This window comes from Entelurus aequoreus, linkage group LG02 (genome assembly GCF_033978785.1).
Source record: "Entelurus aequoreus isolate RoL-2023_Sb linkage group LG02, RoL_Eaeq_v1.1, whole genome shotgun sequence".
Taxonomy (NCBI): Eukaryota; Metazoa; Chordata; class Actinopteri; order Syngnathiformes; family Syngnathidae; genus Entelurus; species Entelurus aequoreus.
Genome location: NC_084732.1, coordinates 50367717 through 50389916, shown reverse-complemented (window position 1 = coordinate 50389916; position 22200 = coordinate 50367717). Strand labels below are relative to the sequence as shown.

The 22200-nt window shown below is 40.6% G+C and overlaps 1 protein-coding gene across 1 annotated transcript in view; it reads right to left on the bottom strand.

Moving 5' to 3' along the window:
* The window catches only part of eif4g2a (eukaryotic translation initiation factor 4, gamma 2a), a 41804-nt gene that overhangs the window by 15190 nt on the left and 4414 nt on the right, over positions 1-22200 (bottom strand). Inside the window, exons 10-12 of the mRNA XM_062036232.1 lie at positions 9254-9401; positions 3500-3581; positions 2288-2344 (exon numbers count right to left, since the gene is read on the bottom strand). Of these exons, the coding sequence (XP_061892216.1) occupies positions 2288-2344; positions 3500-3581; positions 9254-9401 (287 nt within the window). The remainder of the gene's footprint in view (positions 1-2287; positions 2345-3499; positions 3582-9253; positions 9402-22200) is intronic.

Sequence of the window (22200 nt, the reverse complement as noted above, 5' to 3'; positions counted from 1 at the left end):
GATTCAGTATGACTGATCTTTCCACAGTAGGAACTTTTATATTTTACTGAAACTTTATATTTGCTGTTTGCAGTCATCACATTGTTTTCTTTATATAGTACTTTTCAGTTTGTTGCTGGTTGTATTGTGTGGAACTGCGAACTATCAAGCTTGTGGCTATTTATTGCTACCACGCAAACGTCCTATAGCTAACACTAGCATTATCATTTTGATTTAAGCATCAAAAAATACTAGTCCAGCAGGAATAGAGCTATGGCAGAATTTGTCGAAAATCCCCTCTTGTCTTTGAGCTCACCCCAGCGAGTGAAAGTCGGACCAAAGATGATCCTTGACTGTCTTTTTATTCGGAAAGCCTACCTTTTTCTTTTTTGTCTCCTCAGACAAAACGTTGTTTTTGTTGTTTTTTTGCAGCTATGGCCATCATAGCAGTAATTGCACACAGGGGTTCGCATGGATTTCTTTCTTTGTAACGAATGGTAATGGGGAAGTGACGTATGCCGTAAAGCAGTCAGCACATTTGTAGTTGTTTTGTGTGGTGGGGTTCCTGACACCCTCCTCAAAGTTGCTTAGTGCCAGTGAAAGCGATAGACCCCCTCAGGCCATGACAAAGGTGTCATTTAACTAGTTGTAAAGTGGATGTACCATCCCAAAAGTTATGAAAATATTTTATGAAGGTTGAAAAGTTACTTAATGCTGCTTTAAGTCGGTAAGATTTCCAGCGTCGATAAATTGCCTTGTGGGTGCGTGTTTACGGACTTCAAGTGCATTTATGTTTTTCATCGATTTCAGCAGCTCCGTGCGTTTGTGCGGAATGAAAAGAAGGGGGTGAATTATCTTGTCCTTCACTAAGTGTGACTGTGTGGCGAGGCAGTGCCGCTAATCCGCTAGCATCGCACAGTGCAACAAAACCAAATGCCAACATAACACTGTGGGAATATTTCAGTTTAAGCTTTTGGAACATGAGGAGATTAACACTGAGGAGCCAATTTTCCTAATTTGTTCAAATACGACAAACCTGCACGCCCACTTGAAACAAAACCATCCGACAGTCCACACTTCAGGTTTAGTGAAGAAGGTCAGTGCAAACTAAACAGCGCAAAATGATGTGCGCCCCACAAAGTGTGGTTAAATACATCAAAAACATGCTGCCATTTAATACCGTTATAAAACTAACATTTTTAAAATGCTGTGATTGTTTGACAGACATTTGTCATGTTGTCGTTTCTTCACTCAGAATCTGCATGTGTTTATATTGTAACTCTGCTATTTTTATTTGCAAAAAAGTCCTAACTTAAGTGTCGGTTAAGAGATGTACACCTCGACCTCTGCCAACATGTTCAATATTGAAGTGCAACTTTGTTTGTCAATGCTTTAAGTTAAGTTAAAGTGCCAATGATGATTTAACCCCCAATTCCAAACCTTGATGCTGAGTGCCAAGCAGGGAGGTAATGGGTCCCATTTTTATAGTCTTTGGTATGACTCGGGCCGGGGTTTGAACTCACAACCTACCGATCTCAGGGCGGACACTCTAACCACTAGGCCACTGAGTAGGTATGTATTTATGTAGCCATTTTATTTATTGTTTTGGTTGTGTATACTTGAGGGCCCCCCTTAACATTGCACTGCTTTTGGTTGTGATTTTTGTTTAAGTGAAAAATCTTGCTAACAGAACATTTATTTTATTGTTGGTTTTATTTAACATGGATATTTAAGTTTTCATTACAATTACAATGTTAAAATATACGAGGAAGTCAAGTGTATTTTATTGTAAGGCTATACATGTATTATTACATCAGTGGTTAATTTGGTCTTAAAACAATAATGACAATAATATTTATCAGCAACAAATTGTAGGTCAATATAGCTTCCAGCAAAAAAAATTTGTCGGCCCAGGCCTTTGATTGATTCACCTACTATACTTATCGCTATTTTAAGTTAAAGTTAAAGTACCAATGATTGTCACACACACACTAGGTGTGGTGAAATTTGTCCTCTGCATTTGACCAATCCCCTTGGGGAGCAGTGGGCAGCAGCGGCGCCGCGCCCGGGAATCATTTTGGTGATTTAACCCCCATTTCCAACCCTTGATGCTGAGTGCCCTGAGTGGGGTCACGGGGGGGTGCTGCAGCCTATCTCAGCTGCTATCCGATTTATATCCACATACAAAGCTGGGTCAAATACGAAAAAATCGGATATAGGTCGCAGATAGGCAAAAAAAACGAAACAAATTTTCTTGCAGTGTGAACGAGGCATAGATGTCGAATATTAAAACGAGAAAACATCTTACCTTTTGCTTTCAGCCTTGGGAAAGTGCTGAGGTGCACCCCCACCTCCTCCCCCAACTCTGTGATGCAAACAAAAAGAAAAACGCTCATGTAAGAGGGCATCAATAATGACTCATGTCACAACGTATTTAGATCAATGACTTAATCGTGTGTCACAAGTTGGCGAATGATCAATACCTGAAATGAGAAGGACCCCCTGGTGCAACAACACTCTCCACTTTGGCGGCTTAGCTAAATATATTTGAAAAGAATTGTGTTCTGGGAATGGAACAGGGAAAACAACCTGGAAGTAGAGGGGAGAATAACAAACGAGTTATATATCTGATGTCAGGTTATTAGAGGGCAGAGCACATGAGTGTTCCATGTGCCAGTCAGGCAGAATACACACAGGCCTGCCGGCACGCGGTGTTAGCATAGCAAACAGCAACCTTTCACAACCTTTTACTACATTCAACCATGGACAATGCCCGGTGATATAACACATCTCGATATAACCTACATCCATACTGGTGGATTAATCAAGATGATGGACAAATTACCTGCATTCATTTCTAGCACTAGTACAAAAAAACTAATGTAATCAAAAAAGGTGTTGAAATTAACCAAATCGCCGGGGTTTGAAGCAAAAGGGCTAAAACAAAGTTGAAAAGATGTTTAAGTGTAAATGTAGACTACCCCTGTTAATGTAATGTTATTTGTGTAGCCTGTCTGTATTTAAAATGCATTTAGATAGCGAGCAAAAGCAAGCGAGTGAGCACAGGAGCTGTTTTTCTAAAGGTCTTTGTTGAGAAACCGGATGTCAGCACACAGCTCAGTACTTTTTTTTTTTTTTTTACTTTGTGTGATCTTAAAAAGGGAAAATATACAATCCACCGATTACATTTCAAACCACTACAGCACAACGTCTTAATTATGTCCACGTCAGATAACGATGAGATAAATCAAGCTATACTAAGCCTCAACTAGGTCAACGAGCTAATGCTAACTAGCCCGAGCTGTTAAAATACCCAAAGCGCTTACCTTTCACAAAAAAGGACTTCAGCTCTATCGTCTTTTCGACAGATATAGAGAAAACTATGAGATGAATGAGGATGTCTAGTAGATAGTGGTTTGCGTAAGATCAAAAGACGAGGTTTTTCCACTCGATAAAAGAGCTATAAGAGACGCGGCCTAGCAGTAGTGGCTCCCGGCTGCTGCGAAGAAAGACTGCTGACTGGATGCGTGCGTCACGAGGGAGCCGCTTTTTGACTGGGGGCTGTTTGAGACGTTGTCGCCCTCCTCCGGTGACGTCACGCGCTGGAACGCGGAAGACGTTTCGCAATGAATTGTGTTTCCGGAACATCCGAAGTGTTCTGACAGGGCGGGGCCTCTGTTGTTCTTCTGCCTTTCTAACTTTCACAACCTTGTCTTTTCTCTGATGGTAGCAGGAATAACATTAGAATACTGATTCAAAGAAACCTTTAGAGCTATTACTATGTTACAGGCTCAAAAGAGTCATCTAGTTCGGCTTCCCTCACTCCTTAAAGATTTGATTCTTATGGTTAGAATCGTCAAAAGCAGGGGTGTCCAAAGTGCGGCCCGGGGGCCATTTGCGGCCCGCAGGTAATTTTTTAACGGCCCCACGGCACATTCTAAAAATACGATGAAAAAAAAAACATAAAAAGTGGTATAAAAGAGCAAACAGGTGAAATGTAACAAGAAAATGTTGCATTATTTACTCCAATAACACAAAGCTGCCATGCAGGCTGTTTCTTTCTATAAAAAATAATAATGAATCAAAATCAATGTCATTATGAATTATTGACCTATTCAAGGCTCCATTTACTTCACATTAAATATTCCACTTTGAGATATTTTGGGGGGGAAATGTATTTTTTGGTTGCCATTTAAAAAACAAAGTGCGCAAAACGAACAAACAAAAACATAAACAACAATAAAACTTAGAATTGACGGATATATCTGAAGTTGATCTTGAGATTATAGTGGTAAAAGTAAAAAAAAAATGTTGAATTTATTTTTTTAAACTTTACTGAGCAGTACCCTTTTGGATCCCCAATAATTTTAGTGGGACTTTTTTTTTTTAAGTGTCATTGCTCAAAAAAATAATGAATTAAAATCAATGTTGTTATGAGTTATTGACCTTTTTAAGACTCCAAGTATTATATAATCTCAAATATTCCAATTTAAAATTTTATTGGGGGAAAATATTGCATATTTTGTGTTTTTTTCCATAAAAAAACACGGTTTTCCTTGACAAAAACGGCATATAACTTAAATCTTTAAAAGCGTTATATTGACAGATTGACCTAATGTTGATCTAGAGATTTAAACCTTGAATAATAATAATAATACTAATACTAAATAATGACACATTTTTAATATTTTTTTTGACCAAAACCTTTTGGGTTCCCCGGGATCAAGTCTGAGTGGAGGCCTAAATGTATCTTTTTTATACATATATTGTATTGGTTTTTAAAATAAAAAATATTAAAATGGCTCCCGCTTGCTTTGATTTTTCAGTGTGCGGCCCTCAGTGGAAAAAGTTTGGACAGCACTGGTCAAAAGGGTCGTCTGTTCGGCTCCCAAGTGGCTCCTCAGATTCTTTTATTGCTCAAATTCATTAATTTCTAAAAAAAAATCATTTTTAAACGCTAAATTATGTGTAAAATTTATTTAAAACAGGGTTTCTGCGGGTCGTTGAAAATCATTAAAACTCATTAAATGGATTTAGCGAAAAAAATTAGGTCTTAAATGTTTTTACTAAGCGTTAAATACAATGTCCAAAGGCATTTGGACATTGTATTTGATCCTGTTCTGTCTCCCTGTAATGTTTGTCTGCTCTTGAATATGATTGTGCTGAAAATCTTAATTTCCCATCTGGGATTATTAAAGTATTTATGATTTTGATTCTGATTAAAAAAGTTCATACAATTGCGATTGGCAACTAAAAAGACAACTAAACAAACCACCCAACCCAGTTTTTCTAATTGGGGAAAAACTGCACTTCAAGATGCCATCCATCCATCCATTTTCTACCGCTTGTCCCTTTTTGGGGTCGCGGGGGGTGCTGGAGCCTATCTCCGCTGCATTCGGGCGGAAGGCGGTGTACACCCGGGACAAAATAAAATAAAAAATAGTGGGGTCATGATCTGTGGTCTTAGCGACCACTATCTAACCTTCTGCACCCGCAAAATAGCTAAACCCAAAGCCAATGGCCACATAACAGCCCAATCCAGATCCCTCAAAAAATACTCCAATGACAATTTCAATCTAAAATTAGATGAGTGGGACTGGTCCCCTGTGTTCGCGAGCAACCTGGTCGATGTTGCTTGGGATCGCTTCAAAACGGCGTTCCTAAAGATACTAAACGACATGGCTCCCGTGAAAACAGTCAGGATCAAAGCCCGCTCGGAACCATGGATGAATCCAGACCTATTAGCTGCCATAAAAGACAGAGACAGAAAATACTCCGAATACCAAAAATGTAAAACAGAAGTAGATAAACAACCCAATAATATCAACCTCAAATCACTCCTTTTAACTCTCAAAAAGCAATGCAATAAATTAAGAAATAAGTCAACCAACCTGACTAAATCCTTAAAAAAAAATTACATTAATGACAAAATAGAGGAAAACACAAATAAGCCACGTGAGCTCTGGAAAATTCTCAACAACCAGCTTCCTGGTTGCAGCCAGAAACTTAAAACCAGACTCACCAACATCAGCATCAAGGAGGGTGACTCCCTCATTACAGACAAAATGGAGGTAGCTAGCAGACTTAACACCTTTTTCACCAGCATAGCCGCAACTCTTGTCAACAAGCTGTCCCACCACTCTGGTCGCTTTGGTGTAGAACACATTAAAGCCTTCTACAGAAAGCTAGGAGTATCCAACGATGATTTCAAATTAGAAATGGTCACAGCTGATGAGGTGTTTAAAAAATTGAGCGCGCTCCACCCAAACAAGGCCACCGGCCTTGATAATATTCCCTCCAGATTCCTCAGGGACTCTGCCTCCATCATTGCCCCGATCATCACGCACATAATAAACCTATCAATTACACAAGGCCAAGTACCAAAAGATTTTAAGATAGCAAGAGTAACTCCCTTCTTTAAAAAAGGAAGCAAATTGGAACCTGGCAACTACCGACCTGTTTCTATTCTCAGTTCCATTTCGAAAGTAATGGAGAAAATAGTTTATGAACAGGTCGATAGTTACCTTGCCACTAATAAACTCATGTACAAATTCCAATCCGGCTTCAGAACTAACCTCTCCACTGACACATGCCTTCTCTATCTGACCGACCACATCAAACATGAGGTGGACGCGGGCAAATACTGCGGCATGGTCATGCTGGACCTTCAGAAGGCCTTTGACACCGTTAACCACGCTATACTGTTGGATAAGCTCAGAGCAATCGGATTTAACAAAACCTCATGAAGCTGGATGCAATCTTACTTGGAGGGGAGGGAGCAGGTGGTAGAGGTGAACGGCACCGTGTGTGTTCCCCCCCCCTCTCTGTGAGCTGTGGAGTCCCCCAAGGCAGTATATTGGGACCTTTACTGTTCCTTATATACATAAACGACTTGTCATCGGCATGCAACTGTGAATTGTTTTTGTTTGCGGATGACTCTGCCCTGCTGGTATCCGACAAGGACAAGTCACAGGTGGAGAAAATCCTCAGTGCTGAGCTCTGTAGAACTTGCACCTGGCTCGCTGACAACAAGCTATCCATACACTTGGGTAAAACGGAATCCATCCTGTTTGGGTCCCACATCAACCTTAAGAAAGTCAATGACTTCACTATAAAAGTGGGTGACATTGTTATCACCAGGAAAGATGAGGTCACCTACCTAGGTTCCATTCTAGAGGCTAACCTTTCCTGTGATAAAATGGCAACCAAGGTAATCAAAAAGGTTAACCAACGAATGAGATTTCTCTACAGAATCTCCTCTCTGGTCAACAAAAGCACCATGAGGATTCTGGCGGGAACTCTCGTTCAACCCTTTTTCGATTACGCATGCACCTCCTGGTACCCTAGCACATCCAAAACCCTCAAATCTAAACTCCAAACATCCCAGAACAAGCTAGTCAGGTTACTTCTAGACCTCCACCACAGATCCCACCTCACTCCTACCCACTTCTCCAAAGTGGGCTGGCTCAAGGTGGAGGACAGAGTTAAACAACTTGCACTGAGCCTAGTCTATAAAATCCGCTACATGTCAAACTACTTCCGCCATAACCACAACACCAGGGGGAGCTCCACTAACCACGTTAAACCCAGATTCCGAACTAACAAATGTCTTAACTCATTCTCTTTCTATGCCACATCAATGTGGAATGCGCTCCCAACAGGTATAAAAGAAAGGGCATCTCTATCCTCCTTCAAAACCGCAATAAAAGTTCACCTCCAGGCAGCTACAACCCTAAACTAACACCCTCCCCGGATTGCTAATAATCAAATGTAAACAATCAAATGCAGATACTTTTTCTTATGCCTTCTGATCTCTCTCTCTCTCTCTCTCTCTCTCTCTCTCTCTCTCTCTCTCTCTCTCTCTCTCTCTCTCTCTCTCTCTCTCTCTCTCTCTCTCTATGTCCACTACTTGCTGTCCATATCCTACCCCCCCGCCCCCCCTCCACACCCCTGATTGTAAATAATGTAAATAATCCAATGTGATTATCTTGTGTGATGACTGTATTATTATGATGATAGTATATATCTGATAGTATATATCTGTATCATGAATCAATTTAAGTGGACCCCGACTTAAACAAGTTGAAAAACTTTTTCGGGTGTTACCATTTAGTGGTCAATTGTACGGAATATGTACTTCACTGTGCAACCTACTAATAAAAGTCTCAATCAATCAATCAATCAATCAATCAAAGTCGCCAGCTCATCGCAGGGCCAACACAGATAGACAGACAACATTCTCACTCACATTCACACACTAGGGCCAATTTAGTGTTGCCAATCAACCTATCCCGAGGTGCATGTCTTTGGAGGTGGGAGGAAGCCGGACTGCCCGGAGGGAACCCACGCAGTCACGGGGAGAACATGCAAACTCCACACAGAAAGATCCCAGGCACAGTATCGAACCCAGGACCACTTCAAGATGTTCAGAATTTATTGAAGTGCAATTTTTTGCCAACACATATTGAGAGTCCTTTTTATTTTGATGTGTGTTTACCTGTTTAGGGTAATATAATGATAGGATGCCTTTTTATTGTCACTATACACAGGTACAATGAGATTAAAAGCAACTCCACTATCAGTGCAACAACAAAACATAGGAAGGAAAGAAAAACAAAAATAGTGCAAAAGGAGGTAAGTTGCACAGTCCAGACATGAGAACACATTTTCTGAATGTGTTGTTTAAATATTATACTATTTTTCATATATACAGAAGCATTCAGACTGTGGGTGGAAAGTAAAAATTGCACACAGAGAGCTGCTAAACTATAAAATCAGTACCTATGAGAGTTCACCATGGTTATGGCTTTAGGGAAAAAACTGTTCTTGAGTCTGTTTGTCTTAGACCTGATGAACCTGTAGCGCCTTCCTGAGGGCAACAGGTCAAACAGGTCAAAGCCAGGGTGGGAGCTGTCCTTGATAATGTTGGTAGCTCTGCTGAGGCAGCGGGAGGTGTAAACATATGTCAGGGAGGGGAGAGGGCAGCCGATGATTCGCTGTGCTGCCTTTACCACTCCCTGGAGCCTCTCTCTGTCTGCAGCGGTGCAGCTGCCGTACCATGCTGTGATGCAGTATGTCAGCAGGCTCTCAATGGATGAGCGGTAGAAGGTCAGCAGCAGGTTGGAGTCCAGGTTGTACTTCTTGAGGACTCTCAGGAAGTGCAGACGCTGCTGAGCCTTCTTTGTGATAGCAGTAGTTTTATCTGACCAGGAAATGTTGTCAGAGATAAGGACCCCAAGATACCGGAAGGTGTGTACCCTCTCCACACACTCACCCTTGATGTAGAGGGGGGCTAGGTCAGTGCTGTGTTTCCTGAAGTCGACGATGATCTTCTTGGTTTTCTTGGTGTTCAGAGCAAGGTTGTTCTCTGAGCACCAGTCTGCCAACTTCCGGACGTCCTCTCTGTAGGCTGCCCCGCCCCCCTTTTAATTATTGACCTTCTAATTACAATGGTTAAAATACTACAGTAATGAAAAATATGTATATCGCGCTTGAAAGAGTTACTTGCATTATGGTATTTGAATTAGTGCAATATTAACATTGTCAAATGTTAGTAATTTTGTTGATACAGACAGTTGTCTGTGTTTGACTATATGTAAGTACTACATGGTGGGCATTAAATCCGTTTTAAGCTGCATTAAAAAGGCAATAAAAAGCATTAAATTAGATTCGCTGCAGAAACTCTGTATAATGTACAAAACATAAATTTGAACACTTATATCAATTGTTTATTATTTACTGCAGGGATATCCAATATAAAGGCTGGAGTACATCTTACCTGGCACATTGTACAAATAAAATGTTTTGCAAAATAATTTTAAAAAATTGCTTAACGGCAGACAGAAAAATAACGAAAAGACACAATGTAAAGAAAAAAAGCTGAATGTTGATACTCAGGGCCGCCTCTCCCTATATGCAGAACACGCACTGTGCGTAGGGTCCCGCGATAGGGCCTAGTTTTGCGTGAATAATCGCATTTGATGAATGAATGACAGTGCGCTTAATATGAAATGTATTCCTAGCCCCTGAAATTCATTTCTATTACTTTATTTATTCGTTAGGACAGGGATATTCAACAACATTTTTGGGGGCCACATTTTAAGAAAGCTAAAGACAATGGGGGTAGACTTCTCCCTTCACTATTAGTCTTGTTTTGTAAATGCCGGAGAACCAGCGTCCTTTACAGTAGACATTTGATTTTTGTAAATTTATTTTGTCAGAGTTACAGGAGCACTCTGCTGTTTTTAAGGAGCTTCTGTAAAAAGCTAGATCATGTCTATAACAGCACTCTAATATTTTTAAGAATCTGCTGCAATAGTGTGAGTCTCTCGCAAGTTTTTTGAACTGAACTTGTGGGCCACCAGTTGAATGACTGAATGATTGAACACATGACGACTGCATCTGAAGTAAACAAGCTACAGCAACACCTTAGTTACATATAACACATTACAAAAAATATTGTAAAAGTTTTGAAGAACGCCTTAATTAAGTAAATCACAAGTTTGGACCCCAGTGTTCTATGTTTGCAAGGTTAAAATGTCACTGCAAAGATCCGTCAATGTGTTTACAGTGATCCAAGTTCCTTATATCAGTGGTATTCAAATTTTTTTTAACCAAGTACCACCTCAGAAAACATTTGGCTCTCCAAGTACCACCATAATGACGAATCTTAAAATACATTAGCGTAGTAGGCCTAAATATTAATTAAAAACAAGGCAGACAAAAGACATGCACCTGGGGATAGGCTGATTGGCAACACTAAATTGGCCCTAGTGTGTGAATGTGAGTGTGAATGTTGTCTCTCTATCTGTGTTGAACCTGTGATGAGGTGGCGACTTGTCCAGGGTGTACGCCGCCTTCCGCCCGAATGCAGCTAAGATAGTCTCCAGACAAAGGGACAAGCGGTAGAAAATGGATGGATGGATGGAAGTATCTTTACCATTTTTGGCCGCTGTAACATTACACACAGTTTCAACAGTAACACTGTGTTTGAATATAGAAAAATAAAACACTGTACTTACACGATGAATCAAATAAATTATTTACATTATTTAATTAAGTGATTATTTGGCGTACTACTAGATAGAGCCACCCTACCGTTAATGGTACACATACCAAAGCTTGAGAATCATGCTCTATACAACAGGAGCCCTCTACTGTTTTTAGGAATTTGCTGCAAAAATGTTTGTCTCCCAAGTTTTGAACTGAACTCGGGGGCCGGCGTGGTGTCATTCCTGGGCCGGATGTAGCCCCAGTTGAACATCACTGCATTAGGAACTTCGGGTATGAAGCAGTGACGTGCTGTCAGGGTAGGCAAATGAGGCAGTGCCTCACCTTGCCACAAGGTGGGTAAAAGGCAAAAAATGGAGTAATAAAATAAAATTAGTTTTAATATTTTTCTTTTGGTCTATGCTTTCTATGTGATTTTGGTGTGGTTCCTGTATAATTTGGTAATTTTCATGGTCAAAATCACGGAAATTCCGTGTTTCCTGCTGAAAATTATGCGGCAGACAAGAAGTGAGGCAGACACAGGTGGTGCCTCCACGGCTACACACAAAGAGTATTGAGCGTGTGCATGCTTGTTGCCACGGGGAAAAGGCAGGCCATGAGGCAACAAGTACCTCTACCTCAAGGTAGGGGGCGATATATAGTCAACTTGCAGTTCAATGCCTCAGCAGTACCCTGACTCGCCACAGTGGAAGAAGTGGGGGCGCTCAAGCTCGCAGACACATGTCTCTCCAGCAGAAGCCAGACTCTTTTTTTTTAAACTGTATTTATTACAAACATATAATTTTTATTAGAATAAGCCAGTTTGTGGGTGTTTTTTGTCAGATGCAAAAATATTGTTTTATTGTTTGGAATGAAATTGAATCAAATGAACGTGTCTGCCAATATGGAGGATTATATACTGTACCCAAGATGAAATACTTCTCTAAACTGGACATTAAGACAAAATGAATGTGATCATACAAAGTACGTTTTCATCGAGGATAGCTATTGCTGCTTCAGATACAAATACAGAAAGGTAAGATACACTCACAATACTTGATTTATTTTGTTAAAAGCAAATGGGACCAAAAAGTATTTAATAACAACTTTATCAAATACTTTTTGGACCCATTTATCATATCATAATATAATTTTTATGAAAGCAAATTACTCCCTTTTTCCTGTTATTCTAATGTGCAACCTAAATCAACAATAATTAGAGCTGCACATATGTATTTAAGGAAAAAAACCCTCCAAAAGTATCTATGCCTCACCTGGTATATATTTCACCGCACGTCACTGCGTGAAGCAGCAATAGTTTACAGTGCATATAAATGCACACACACACGGATATAAAATAATAAATATACATTGGGTATGTTGGATTGCTAAAATGTCAATGAATCCTTGATCAATGATACAATAAAATACAAAAAGTCTATAAAAACTAATAAAATAGCAGGAGTTAATCAATACAATAAATATAGAATAAATTAATGAAAATTAAAATGGCAAGGATTAATTACTGTACTGCTTTGTGTCATATGTCAGGAAGGCATGCAAGTTTATGTTTTAATTGTTAAAATTGTTATTTTGCATTATGCAAAAAAAAGAAACATTTATTTCCCATAAATACATTGCAGTACAAAACATGCATCGAATAAAATTCAAGTTTGATTTAAAACGGAACTGCACTTTTTTTTTGGAATTTTGCCTATCAATCACAATCATTTTGAAAGACATGACGACCGATGGATTTTTATTAATGAATTGTAAATATTAAATAAACGTAAATAAAAGTCTGCTTACAATGGAGTCAATGGGAGCGCCACTATTTCGCCCATGAAATCCGATAAATTGTGGTTTGAAAAAAAGAGTAAGAATCCAAGTGCAGATCCTTAAAAGTTTCTATTTAATAACAAAAAATCACTGCAGAAAATAAATAAATTGCAACAAAAGTTCAGCTCCAGGAAAAGCGGGTCCAAATATGTCCTCCACCTGAGGAAATACAAAAACAGGAATTACTAAAGGTTCAGGGCAAAGGTCAGAGGAAGTGAGCTCGTGGCTAGATTCTACCGCAGGCAATGGACGAACTGGCACCGGCTGAGTGGAGATCCAGGGTTTAAGTCTGGTGGTTGATTAGCAACAGGTGGGCTCGGATGACTGGCAGCACACCTGGAACTAACGACAGGGTAGGAGACTTACAGACACAAGAGGGGAGGGGCGTAGGAAAACGAGGGAAAAAAGCAGGAGAACTGCCCTCATGACATAAATAACCATTCATAAACTGCCAACAATACTCCATTTACATTCCGTGATTTGAATCTTAACCAAGTAGTAGTGATATTGTTATTAAAAGCGCTAACACAGACAAACTATTTATAGCGGCGCTGTGATCACTTCCTGTATGCCCATGTTTACATCATCGAGTGGTCTGCTGCTTCCTCGCTTCCTTGCTCCTTGTAATTTTATTGTAGATCATAAATCATGCCTCTCACCTGGACAGAAGACGTCTGAGTAGGTATTCCAACAAGTTGGTACACTTTGACAGCCATTTAGGGCCCGGAACTGGTGAGAACGATGCAAAAAAGCGCTTGTTTCCTGATGGGCAAAATGCAAAAAAAAGTGCAGGTCCCCTTTAAAAAGTATACAACATATTTCATTTTCATCAATCATCCAGTGGAATTAAGTGACCAAACAAAGAATCCTGCATCTTGGTGACTCAGTCTTTGTTTTTTGTAATGAGTACAGCTGCAAAATAACCCACACTGTGGCCAAAGAAAGTTGTAACATACTGCTGTCATGTCAGTGTGATGTGTTGTGCTGTAAAGGGCAAGCATTGAGTTGCTTCAGTTGGTGGAAATTAAGTTTTGCCCAAACGGTCGTTACCTGCGAGTTCTTGGATACAACACGAATGCCACCACTTTGATAAAGAAGATGAGAAACAATATTGAATTTAAGAAATAAGTCGTAGCAACGTATGAAGGTGGTGTCCATGTGGCTCTCCCTTCCCATCCCCCCTCGCCATCATTGCGGTATTCCCCAACAACAATCTTTGACAAAAGTGAAAGTGATGTTAAATATTTCATTTGTCATTTATATGTATTTTGCATTGTTTTCTTCATATAAAACTATGATTTTTCTTTATGAAACGTTTTTTTTGTGTTAATATTTTGGTTGTCTGGGACAAATGAATTGGATTTTTATTATTTCCTTTTGGAAAAATTGCTTTGATTTGCTACACTGTATGCGGTTTATCAAACTCGACATAGAACTGATGTACAGTACGCGCCAAAAGTTTGGACATACCTTCTCTTTCAATGCGTTTTCTTTATTTTCATGACTATTTACATTGTAGATTGTCACTGAAGGCATCAAAACTATGAATGAACACATGTGGAGTTATGTACTTAACAAAAAAAGGTGAAATAACTGAAAACATGTTTTATATTCTAGTTTCTTCAAAATAGCCACTCTTTGATCTGATTACTGCTTTGCACACTCTTGGCATTCTCTCGATGAGCTTCAAGCACGCCTGTGAAGTGAAAACCATTTCAGGTGACTACCTCTTGAAGCTCATCGAGAGAATGCCAAGAGTGTGCAAAGCAGTAATCAGAACAAATGGTGGCTACTTTGAAGAATCTAGGACAGTGGTTCTTAACCTTGTTGGAGGTACCGAACCCCACCAGTTTCATATGCGCATTCACCGAACCCTTCTTTAGTGAAAAATAAAACGTTGTTTTTTAAAAAAATTCAAGACAAAGTTCAATGTTTTTTTTACTAGTGCACAAAATGAACCGTGCATGAACATCACCTTGTTCAAAGGACAAAACCTACACAGTCCATGAACTCACAACAAATTACACACCTGCAAATCAGATGGAAAATTAGAGGGAACATTGTTTGGGGGTATCCATAATACGCCGATAGGGAGAAGTTTTTATTACACGATGAGTCGGGTGTGGCTTGACGGCGGAGGCTCCACCGAACCCCTGAGGCCAACTCACCGAACCCCTAGGGTTCGATCGAACCCAGGTTAAGAACCACTGATCTAGGATATAAAACATGTTTTCAGTTATTTCATCTTTTTTTGTTAAGTACATAACTCCCCATGTGTTCATTCATAGTCTTGATGCCTTCAGTGACAATCTACAAAAACATGAAAATAAAGAAAATACATTGAATGAGAAGTTGTGTCCAAACTTTTGGCCTGTATTGTATGTACATACTGTATCTAATCTACGTGTGCAGGTTTTTGACCACCCTAATCAATATGAAAATGTAATATTGCATACTCGACACGGAATCAAAATTTTACTGCATCTCCTGCAATCACCCATTTTTTAATCCCCACTTTACTTCTCCTTGTCCTCTTTAAGTCCTCTGTATTTATATCAAGAGGAGCAAAACCGGCTCATAATTGCAGTCATAATTGTAGTAATAACGTTGTCATATTTATTGCGCTCCATTAATTTATTTAATTAATAATTTTAAAATAGTTGTTTAGTTGATGCAATTATTACCATTATTTCCCTTTAACTTCGTCTTCAATCCTCACCAGTTTGATGATCAATGCAGGGATGCCAAAATATGTAATAGTAATAACCCAAATAAAGGGAATAAGCTTGTTTTGCCAAAGCATGGGCATCCACAACTCACATGTTGTATGAAAACATTCATCTGCATCTTATATTTCAGTATAAATTAATTTATAGTACAGTTTTTTTTTAAATCACAAATTGAGCTACTTTGACAAAAAAAAAAAAATCTTATCCATGATATTGATAATTGATTGATAAATGATAATTTTACTTAGAAGTGCTAAATTGAACAGTTATACAAATACTGAGAGCTTAAGCGAATATTATTTCACACTTTGGTGAGCTACTCTAAACCAGTTTACCAGCTTCTGGTTGGAGACCTACTGTCTATGCCGCTGGGATCTCAAAGGGTTTAAAGCTAAGTTTATTTTTACACCACAATATTCTTGCTACATTTTGGGCTGCCTCTAATACCATGAAGGATTATCTTCAAGTATGTGACTTGCACTTGCAGGTAATTGACTTGTGGCGTGAATTGAGTTAAACATTCATAGATCAGCGAAGGGAATTCTAACATTTAATGAATACAGGGATCGTAATTGAGCAATGATTTAAAATGTTTATCTGTCTGTGTTGGCCCTGCGATGAGGTGGCGACTAGTCCAGGGTGTACCCCGCCTTCCACCTGAGTGCAGCTGAGATAGAATCCAGATCTCCCTCCACCCTAGACAAGCTGTAGAAAATTAATTGATGGATGTCCCTAATACTTATATTTTTCAGAAAAAAATCTCTGGTGTTCCTGAGTACCATTAAGGCAAGCCTGTGTGCCACCAGTGGTCCTCTTACCCAAGTTGTTTCCCTTTACAACATGTCCGAAAAGGAGTAGAACATTTAATTATTTAATCCTACCCTCTGCCACTTTTTTTTTTTTTTTACTTCATAGCAATAAAACGGTAAAGAGGTTATTGTTGGATGTTAGGGTTTGTATTAGAGATGCTTTAAAATGTAATATCGAAAATGATCGGTATCGGTTTCAAAAGTATCGGTATAGGTTTCATAAAGTAAAATTTATGACTTTTTAAAACGCCGCTGTGTTCACGGACGTAGGGAGAAGTACAGAGCGCCAATAAACCTTAATGGCACTGCCTTTGCGTGCCGGCCCAGTCACATAATATATGCGTTTTTCCATTCAGAAAAAGTGCTTTTGGGCAGTCAGTTTTTTCATATCGCGCCACACGTATGGAACATGATACTAAGTACCGTGTGAGACTTACAAACTCTTACCTCTTTCAATAGCATCTGAACCTGTGGTTACTTGAAAATCGAAACTGCACTCACTTGAATCTTGAAATCCACTGGTTGTGTTGTGTTATCACATGTAATTGATGACTATATTTTTAATATATGGGTTGTTTTTTTGGGGTGGGGATGTTGCTTGTGATGAATCAGTCTTGTGACCCTGCCTGCCTACATACACTTTATGTATGCAAAAGTTGTGAAATAGTGCGTGTATAATAACAACTATGTATGTAACCTGTGCAATAATACCTGCACACACACATCAGTGTGTGCAAAGTAAGTGCAATAGGGCAATGTGCAATTTACACCAGTACTTTACAAACTTGTGAATTAGCACTTTGAGCTAACTCCTCTCTGAGCTGCCACCTTACCGTAGTAGAGGAGTTTGCGTGTCCCAATGATCCTAGGAGCTATGTTGTCCGGGGGCTTCCATGCCCCCTGGTAGGGTCTCTCAAGACAAACAGGTCCTAGATGAGGGATCAGACAAAGAGCAGCTCGAAGACTTCTATGGGAATGAAACAACAAGGATTCAGATTTCCCTCGCCCGGACGCGGGTCACCGGGGCACCCCTCAGGAGCCAGGCCCGGAGTTGGCGCTCGCCATCGTGCCCGGCCGGGCACAGCCCGAAGAGGCAACATGGGTCCCCCCTCCAATGGGCTCACCACTCATGGGAGGGGCCATAGAGGTCGGGTGCATTGTGAGCTGGGCGGCAGCCGAAGGCAGGGCACTTGGCGGTCCGATCCTCGGCTACATAAGCTAGCTCTTGGGACGTGGAACGTCACCTCGCTGGGGGGGAAGGAGCCTGAGCTTGTGCGCGAGGTAGAGAAGTTCTGGCTGGATATAGTCGGACTCACCTCGACGCACAGCAAGGGCTCTGGAACTAGTTCTCTTGAGAGGGGCTGGACTCTCTTCCACACTGGCGTTGCACGCAGTGAGAGGTGACAGGCTGGGGTGGCAATTCTTGTTGACCCCCGGCTCAAAGCCTGCACGTTGGAGTTCAACCCAGTGGACGAGAGGGTAGCCTCCCTCCGCCTTCGGGTGGGGGGACGGGTCCTGACTGTTGTTTGTGCTTACGCACCAAACAGCAGTTCAGAGTACCCACCCTTTTTGGATACATTCGAGGGAGTACTGGAAAGTGCTCCCCTGGGTGATTCCCTTGTCCTACTGGGTGACTTCAACGCTCATGTTGGCAGCGACAGTGAAACCTGGAGAGGCGTGATTGGCTGACCGGATCTGAACCCGAGTGGTGTTTTGTTATTGGACTTTTGTGCTCGTCACAGATTGTCCATAACGAACACCATGTTCAAGCATAAGGGTGTCCATATGTGCACTTGGCACCAGGACACCCTAGGCCTCAGTTCCATGATTGACTTTGTAGTTGTGTCATCGGATTTGCGGCCTCATATTTTGGACACTCGGGTGAAGAGAGGGGCGGAGCTTTCTACCGATCACCACCTGGTGGTGAGTTGGCTGCGATGGTGGGGGAGGATGCCGGACAGACCTGGCAGGCCCAAACGAATTGTGAGGGTCTGCTGGAAACGTCTGGCAGAGTCTCCTTTCAGAGTGAGTTTCAATTCCCACCTCCGGAAGAACTTTGAACATGTCACGAGGGAGGTGCTGGACATTGAGTCCGAATGGACCATGTTCCGCGCCTCTATTGTCGAGGCGGCTGATTGGAGCTGTGGCCGCAAGGTAGTTGGTGCCTGTCGTGGCGGTAATCCTAGAACCCGTTGGTGGACACCGGCGGTGAGGGATGCCGCCAAGTTGAAGAAATAGTCCTATTGGGTTCTTTTGGCTCATAGGACTCCGGAGGCAGCGGACAGGTACCGACAGGTCAAGCGGTGTGCGGCTTCAGCGGTCGCGGAGGCAAAAATTCGGACATGGGAGGAGTTCAGGGAAGCCATGGAAAAATGACTTCCGGACGGCTTCGAAGCGATTCTGGACCACCATCCGCCGCCTCAGGAAGGGGAAGCAGTGCACTGTCAACACCGTGTATGGTGAGGATGGTGTTCTGCTGACCTCGACTGCGGATGTTGTGGATCGATTGAGGGAATACTTCGAAGACCTCCTCAAACCCACCAACACGTCTTCCTATGAGGAAGCAGTGCCTGGGGAATCTGTGGTGGGCTCTCCTATTTCTGGGGCTGAGGTTGCTGAGGTAGTTAAAAAGCTCCTCGGTGGCAAGGCCCCGGGGGTGGATGAGAACCACCCGGATTACCTTAAGGCTTTGGATGCTGTGGGGCTGTCTTGGTTGACAAGACTCTGCAACATCGCGTGGACATCGGGGGCGGTACCTCTGGATTGGCAGACCAGGGTGGTGGTTCCTCTTTTTAAGAAGGGGAACCGAAGGGTAGGGATGATGTTTGATAAGAAATGATCAAGTTCGAACCTATTATCGAATCCTCTTATCTAACCGATACCTTATCGATTCTCTTATCGAGTCCAGATAGGTTGTTGTATATGGAAAAAAACACACAATATTTGGTTTAACAAAAGCTCACTTTTATTATAAAAGAAAAAAATAAAATCTAATAAATAAATAAATATTGACTGTTACCCCCCTAAAAAAAAATAAAAATAAAAATAAATATTGACTGTTGTTACCCAAAGTATATTAAGTGGGATTTTTAAGTAAAAAAAATATATACAGTAACACAAAAACAACCTGTCTCTGTGATCACTATAGGTGTATAAATAATACCATCCATCCATCCATTTTCTACCGCTTATACCCTTCACTATAGTGTTAAATAAAATCAGTCCCTTGGGCACAAAACTGAAAATAATACAGCTCTCCAAAAAGTGCACTTCTGCTGCTATTTGACATAACTGTTTGTTATGATGCTTTGAAATTTTTGCACTTTATTTCTTTATTGAAAGAACATTTTATGAAGAGAAAAGTTAAAGCATGAAAAAGTTAAAGATAAAAAAGAAATACACTTTATTGAGTTAACATTATTTCTTTATAGGGGGAAATATGTGATGTTATGATCTAGGAATATAACAACTACACTACCCAGCATACGACGGGAGTGACGAGCATGCGCGGTAGCCCCGAAAAGTGTTGTTGCATGTCGTCACCTGGCAGCTAAGAATGAGGTTATGAGCACGCTGTGAAAGTAAACGTCAAGAACTCAGCCAACACGCCTCGTCTGCATTATTTATAATTAGACAGACAACACATATACAGTGTGATTTTGTTTTGTTTACAAGGAAAGAAAAACAAAAGTTAAAAAAGGGACATGTCATATATGTTGTGTATATATATATATGTATGTGCTGCGGTTGCTTTAAGAACGTTGCGACAGCTGCCGTAAAGGAGGTGCGTTGCTAGCCTGGTTGCTATGTTTCTGGTTGGTCGTAAAAGTGTTCGTCATGTGTTTGTACCCTGCTCAAATCTCTCTGTAAAGTTATTCATTGGATTATACCTTTTGTTTTGAATTTTATTACACCTTGGAGCGCTTTTTCCGGTGCATTGTTTTTCCTGCTTTCGCTATCTCCGCCTAATGACTAAGCTACGTGACGTCATTTCTTGTGATGTCACACGGGGCATTTCTGGTCGGGACGGGATTCGTTCCCAGGGATTCGAATAAAGAAGCAACTCTTTTTTTTTACTATATTGGTCTCGATAACAGGTACCGGTTCTCAAAAAGGGATTCGAGTCGGAGGACTCGGTTCTTTTCTTATCGAACAACCAGGAAAACCGGTGTTGTACCGAAATCTGTTACCCATCGGAATTTGTGACTCCAGGGGGCGATGTTCCCATGGCGTTTGTTTGACGGTTAAACGGCAAGCCCAAAGAGGAGGAGAAGAAGAACGATTGCGTAAATGGCGTAAACCAGTGGTTCTCAACCTTTTTTCAGTGATGTACCCCCTGTGAACATTTTTTTAATTCAAGTACCCCCTAATCAGAGCAAAACATTTTTGGTTGAAAAAAAGAGATAAAGAAGTAAAATACAGCACTATGTCATCAGTTTCTGATTTATTAAATAGTATAACAATGCAAAATATTGCTCATTTGTTGTGGTCTTTCTTGAACTATTTGGAAAAAAAAGATATAAAAATAATTAAAAACTTGTTGAAAAATAAACAAGTGATTCAATTATAAGTAAAGATTTCTACACATAGAAGTAATCATCAACTTAAAGTGTCCTCTTTGGGGATTGTAATAGAGATCCATCTGGATTCATGAACTTAATTCTAAACATTTCTTCACAAAAAAAGAAATCTTTAACATCAATATTCATGGAACATGTCCACAAAAAATCTAGCTGTCAACACTGAATATTGCCTTGTTGCATTTCTTTTCACAGTTCTTTTTGACAGACATTAAAAAAAAATCTCAAGTACCCCTTGGCATACCTTCAAGTACCCCCAGGTGTACACGTACCCCCATTTGAGAGCCACTGGCGTAAACTATCCTTAATGCTGAAACGTCAGTTGTCAGAATTTCAGCATTAATAAATTACACATATTCTGGAAATCAATGACTTACTTTCATTATAGTATGAGTCCATTGTATCAGCTGTTGATTCTCTCTCACACACATACATTTTCCAATATAGAGAAGGCTATACATGCACATGCGGTTGTTCTGTTTGTTATGGCTGTATGTTCCCTATTCTTAAGCCAGGAACCTCAATTACCATTTCCTGCCTTTTTTACACCCCCCCTCCCTTCATCTCCATTCACTTTTTCTCATTTGGACCCCCAGAATCAGGACGCACTAGGGTTACATTTTCCGATAAGCTGTGACTTGGCCGTCAGATTTCGAGACCTTACTGTATGTTCCCTATTCTTAAGCCAGGAACCTCAATTACCATTTCCTGCCTTTTTTACACCCCCCCTCCCTTCATCTCCATTCACTTTTTCTCATTTGGACCCCCAGAATCAGGACGCACTAGGGTTACATTTTCCGATAAGCTGTGACTTGGCCGTCAGATTTCGAGACCTTACTGTATGTTCCCTATTCTTAAGCCAGGCACCTCAATTACCATTTCCTGCCCTTTTTACACCCCCCCTCCCTTCATCTCCATTCACTTTTTCTCATTTGGACCCCCAGAATCAGGACGCACTAGGGTTACATTTTCCGATAAACTGTGACTTGGCCGTCAGATTTCGAGACTCCACCGCATCTTTCAGCATTTATAATACAGATTTTTATTAAAATACATATACCCTAACCATCAAACTAAACTAAGCAGAAACAGAGCTAAACAGAAACCATTTTTTTTTACAATAAATTTTGGAATTCAAATGCAACATACAATCATAACTTATTTTCTAATACAGAAATTAACATGGTATGTTCCTGGCATGGCAACTGTATCCCTCCTCCTTGGGGTTTCCCACACACAAGCTGTGGTACCATCGCCCGCACCGCTCGCACTGGA